The sequence below is a fragment of the Micromys minutus genome (genome assembly GCF_963924665.1).
Source record: "Micromys minutus genome assembly, chromosome: 2".
In the NCBI taxonomy this organism is placed as follows: Eukaryota; Metazoa; Chordata; class Mammalia; order Rodentia; family Muridae; genus Micromys; species Micromys minutus.
The window spans coordinates 90966143-90972142 of NC_137971.1; the positions used below are offsets into that span (position 1 = coordinate 90966143).

Below are 6000 nucleotides of genomic sequence, written 5' to 3' on the forward strand. Positions count from 1 at the left end.
AACCATTGAAGACTTTCAGCAAGATGAAAAATGAAATAAAAAAATAGCATCCTCTTTGAATTGTAAAATGCTTACTCTGCTGTTCGGAAATAGATCTAATTGTGAAGCAAGGATAGAAAGTCTGCCAAAAAGGCCTTGAAATACTTATGAAGAGACAGACAGGAGGTTGGAGCATAGTCAAACTTAATGTCAAACCAATGGTGAAAGTGCAACACACACACACACACACACACACACACACACACACACAAGAATGACTTATGAGCACTTCAAACAGAAATGTTCAATTCAAGTACTGAGCTAATTTTGCTATAGGGCAGCCTCAGAGAACAGAATACATCTGATCAGTTTTTTGCTTTAAGAGCCATGGTTTTGGTGGTGCCATTTGCCATAGAGGAAAACATTTTGGGTATACTTTGTATAAAAGAGGGATTCTAGAGCTTTGGTAAATTGATCTGTTTAGTACGTAGTACTTATATAAAGGCTGGTTCTGAGTTCCTAAAACAGATTTTGAAAAACGAAATTTTGAAGGATTTATGCTTGATTTGTGTATGTGATTCCATAATTATATTAGAAAATATTTAACTGGCATTATTCTTTCAAAAATTATTTTTAATTTAATATGGTGCTCAAAAATAAAAACAAATTAAGTCATAAAATTTTAATTTTTCTTCAAGAATGCAAATAAGAAAAAGAAAAATAATCAGACTGAGCATGGGAACCCTGGTGAGGATGCTGGGTGGGGGGATGAAGGAGTTGAAGGGGGTTGCGCCCTCATGGGAAGAACAACATTGTCCACCAACCAAATCCTCCACAGCTCCCATAAACTAGAACACCAGCCATTGAACATGCATTGAGAGACCTATGGTTCCAGTTGCATATGCAGTGGAAAATAGCAGTGTCTGGCATCAATGTGAGAAGAGGCCTTTGGTCAAGTGAAGGCACATTTTCCCAATGTAGGAGAATGCCAAGACACTGAGGTAGAGAGGGTGATTGGAAGCTGGTGCACTCTCCTGAAGACAAGTAGAGGGGGAGGAGGGATGGGAAATGGGGTGGGCAAAGGGGATAAAATATAAATACAGAAAGTATCTAATAATTTTTTTAAAAAAAGAAAACATGTTTAGCAAATAAAAATGGTATGGTACATTAATAAATTCTCAAGTGATGGAGACAAGGCCTAGTGATTAAGCCATTCATTTAAAAAGTAACATTACACTCCACACTTTCAGGGATAAATTTGTTGGGATACCTGTTTAATGATTTGGGCAGTCTGAGGGAGAATCCGAAGCACAAACTTTGGTACCCACTTAACAACTCACTTGGGAAATGCTAAATATCTTCAGTGTTAACAATTAATATAACTTTATGAATGTCTAATGAATAATTAAGGCATTTCGTGTATAGCTGGTGGTAAAGTCAAATTTGGCAACCTTGGCATTCCTGGAGAAAAGATATGCTGAGTGTCTATTTGATTAACCCTAGTGCCCGTTGTATATAAAGCTGAGTCAGGCAGGATGGGCACAATGCAGAACTTTTGTTTCTTGGGGATCAGTGAGCTGTGGCCCAGTGGCAGTCACTGTAAGGTTTTGTAAATAAGTTTGCAGACACACACACACACACACACACACACACACACACACACACAAAGAAAAACAGATAACTCTATTTAATCCAGCAAGGGCAGGGTTAAGGGGGAATAAAGAGAGATGTTTGGGGTTCTTTTTTAACTCATTTTCTTTAAACAAGCAAAGGAAAAACAATGATTTGAAGAAGTGTAAGCAAAAGCTTTAGTAACTATAGCAGACAGGGTTAGAATTAATCAGTACTTAACAAGGAAAAATACAGTACATTGTTTCTAATAAAGAAGTTGTAAAGCACCAGGATGTTGGAAAATGCTGTTTTTCAAACATCTATCAGGAAGTGATGCAAACCACAGCTGTGTTCATCATCAGCAGTAACTTCAACCAACTCTATACCAAAGTTATTGACAGTTCAGCAAAAGGAGCCTTGATTACCCCAGAGGTTTTGGAGATCTCTCCATTTTTCTCTTCATCTGCACTTTGTACATGGGTAGAATGACCATATTTCAAATAAATGGAAATTAAAAGTTTCACCGAATAGACATTGCCTGATTTTGTCTTTCAGTGCCCACTCATTGTGTCTTTCTCAAAGAGAAGAAAAGAAGGAATTTGTCCTGGATATGCTTGGTCTTCACTCCATAAACAACTGGATTTAGAGCAGGAGGGATAGCTACATAGAAGTTGGCAAATAAGATGAGAACATCGCGAGGAACGCTGTGGCCAAAGCGATGAGCGAGGATGGAGAAGAAGGCAGGTGTGTAGAACATGAGGATGACACAGATATGGGAACCACATGTGCTCAAGGCCTTTTGGCGGGCACCCTTGGAAGACAGCAGAAAAACTGCCCGGAGGATGAAAATGTAGGACACAGCAATCAGGATGGCATCTGAGATTACAGTCATCAGGGGAACAGAAAACCCATACCAGATGTTGATAGAGATGTCTGCAGAGGAAAGCCTCGCGACGCCTATATGCTCACAGTATGTGTGAGGAATAACACGGGTCTTGCAAAACGGCAACCGCCTCAGCAGGAAAACATCTGGCAGGATGACTGAGAAGCTCCTCACAATGATGCTAATCATCATCTTGACAATCACCTTCGGAGTCAGGATAGTGCTGTACCTCAAGGGCAAGCAGATAGCCACATAGCGATCAAACGCCATGGCTAACAGGATAGCTGAGTCCACCACAAAGCTGAAGTGGAGGAAAAACATCTGAGTGAGACAACCAGAGAAGGATATTTCTTGGGACCCAAACCAAAGGTTACTGAGCAGTTTGGGCACTGTGGCAGTGGACAAGATGAGGTCTGTGCTGGCCAGCATGGACAGGAATATAAACATTGGCTCATGGAGGCTCTGCTCCACTGCAATCAGATAGAGAAGAATGCAGTTGCCTACAATAGCCACAACATAGATGACACAAAAGGGAATCCCGATCCAGATGTGGAACTTTTCCAAGCCAGGAATGCCAACAAGAATGAAGGAAGTTGGGTTATAACAGCTTAGGTTATCCATGGCCTCTGTGGTATCTGCTTTGTCTTGAACCTGAGGACAGAGATTCTTTCAGAATCATATATGAAAGGTAAATGTTTGGCTCTGGTGCAAAGGACTCATGACAAGTCAGCATCCCTGCTTGGAAGCAGTCCTTTTTCCAAGATGAATAAATACCTATAGATTTCTTACCCATTCTATATTCCAGTGGCTTCACGTCATTTCCTATGCATTCATATTGATGAATAGACAACATAAAATAGTAATCTGTGTAAGTCAGGAACTGCATATGATTATGACTCTAAAATGAGCATATTTTTAAAGTGAGAAAGTGCCAAATGTAAGAGGGAAAAGAAGTAGAGTGAGGAAGGAAAGGAAAAAGATAAAAAATACAAGTATTAAAAATACTATTCTGTACTGCTCTTCCAGAAGATCCAAATTCTTTTCTCGGCGCCCTTGAGAGTTGGATCGATACAACCTGTAACTCCAACTCCAGGAAATCTGACTTCCTCTTCTGGCCTCCACAGACACCCACACTTATGTGTATGCACCCACCTTCAGACCCCACACATAAACACAGAATTTAAAATAAACCTTAAGTTCAGGTGTTATGTTTTGCTTTGCTTTGTTTTGCTTTTTTTTTTTTTTTTCTTTTTCTGCTTGCTTGTTTTGTGTTGTGCTGAATGAAGCTAACTGTAAGGAAAGAGATGTGACTTTCTTAGAGTACATTCTACTTTCGAAACAATACATCTGATAAAATAAAGTAAAGCATCTAAGTGCCCAAAGGCAAAAGATGATGGAAGAATAATGGTGAATGAGCAGATTCTCATTTTGGGTGGTGTGGGAGCTTCTGCTTCAGGGACTGAAATGTGCATTATTTAGTTTATAGGCTTTTGAGGTTGAAACCATGAGAATGTGTGTTTTCCTGAGATACGTGAGAAAGGACAAGCAACATTAATTCAACTATAAGAAAAAGCCATGAACCCAAAGGATGCTTTTTTTAAGAAATGATAAAGTTTGAAACATCAGGGTGGGGCAATGTTCTAAACACTAAGTGGTCTCTTCTCTCCATTGTTAGCAGAAGGGACGTTCCTGCTGCTACTTTAGAGGAAGCTTCCATCACCAAAAACCAGCCAGATAGAGGAGTTTGTACAGGTAAAGTGCCTGCTGAGTCTTGCTTTCTAGAGCAAAATTTAAAAAATCATAGAGAAGTTTTAGCTTCAAAGTTTTCTTTTCTGGTCTGCTGGTGACTAGACCTTTGAGAAACTCTAGCTTTATACCAAATAGAGCCCACATTTAGAGATGGCATTGACATTGGAACCCACCCTTTGTATTCTAACCCAGTTTCTGGGATCTGTTTTAGACAGTTCTTTTCAGGTGGAAAGGAAAGATAATCAGGACGCTGTGTTGAGGAAGTCCCCTGTTGTTAGTACCTACAGATTAAGAGCCATCCATAGGTAAATGTTGGTGCTTATCCAAAAGCAATTAACCATAATAAGTTACATAACCATATGTAACCATAAGTTACAAAGTCATTCAAAATGCAGGAAAGTCATTTGGAAAACAATGCATAACAGTTCTACACTAGGATCTGTGCTGGTGATCTGTTGTCATATGCCCAGAAAAAGAAAATCTAGGGACACTTAGATTTTGTGATATGCCTCATAGGCCACCAGTCAGGGCTTTACGTGAGTGAACAGCTCTCAATTTGTCATTAGCACTTGCCTTAACCAGCCAAAGAGAGCACATCACATCCGCCTGAGACAAATGCAGATGGCCACCAGCAAATGTGTGTTCTTGTGAATGTGGGTTCTGAGACCCATCACAAGACCTGGTGCAGAACAAAGTACCAAAAGCACAGAACCTTTATAAATAATGTATGACAGCAGATGCTCCATGATGTTCTTCCTAAAGTTACAGCTATGTCTTTGGCTGATAAGCAAGTAAACTCTGGAAGAACCATGATGTGAAAATATCTCATTAATGACGATGTTTAAGTTCAGCTTATTATAGCATAGATTTGCTATTAACTCCAACACAGTCCAAAAGAAGAATCACAGGAAATACATCTAAGAGGGAGAAAAATAGCAATTTACTGCTGAAACCATGAGGAAACACAGGGATGGGGATTCAAAGAATCAGAACCATGAATTCTCGCTTCAGTCAGAACTTATTCAAGACTTATGTCTTCCACCAGAAAATCTCTATTGAAATCCTGAGTAGTTTTTTCAGTACATAGTTGCTCTGAACTTGAAATCAGTAGCTTCCTATTAAGAGGCCACTGTCCTAGCATAGAATCATTGGTATTGGGCCAGAGAGATGGTTCAGCAGGTACAGGTACTTGCTGCTAAGCCTTTTGATCTGAATTAGATCCCTAGAATCCACACAATGGAAGAAGAAAACTGAGTCACACAAGCTGTTCTTTCACCTCCAAATGTACGTTATGGCACAAATGCAGATACATACATGTGTTCATACATCTGCATATATTAACACACAAATAAAATAAATGTTATTTTACATTTTTTTTAGAAATAATCACTGATGTCAAAAAGATCCATCTCTCCCTCAGACAAGTGTTCAGAGCACAATCCTTAGACACTGAATGAGCAACAAACTGTGAGGTTTAATAATATTACAAAGGATTTCTCCTCACCCACTGCTTATACTCTCAACTCACCAGCCTGGATTCTCTTGGTTCACAGGAGTGACAGAGAGAATTTGGAAAGAAAAAATACTTACACTTTCAGAAAGGAAAGATGCTACTGAGAGGTAAATGAAAACATTTATGCACAACTAAATTCTCAAGAGGTAAATAGGAGGGAGTGATTGCTCCTCATTCCCATTTACACACAAGAGATTTGACTAATGATGTGTCATTTCTCTGGAGGGGGCATATATCTTGCATGTTTTAATAACCTATAAACATT

The 6000-nt window shown here is 39.3% G+C and overlaps 1 protein-coding gene across 1 annotated transcript; it reads right to left on the reverse strand.

Moving 5' to 3' along the window:
• Nucleotides 1-2152: 2152 nt before the first annotated feature.
• Nucleotides 2153-3094, reverse strand: LOC308418087 (olfactory receptor 52H1-like; the record flags this gene model as incomplete). Its single annotated transcript, XM_080913416.1, has 1 exon — nucleotides 2153-3094. One exon carries the CDS (start codon nucleotides 3092-3094, stop codon nucleotides 2153-2155), a length of 942 nt encoding a protein of 313 aa, XP_080769542.1.
• Nucleotides 3095-6000: the final 2906 nt, after the last annotated feature.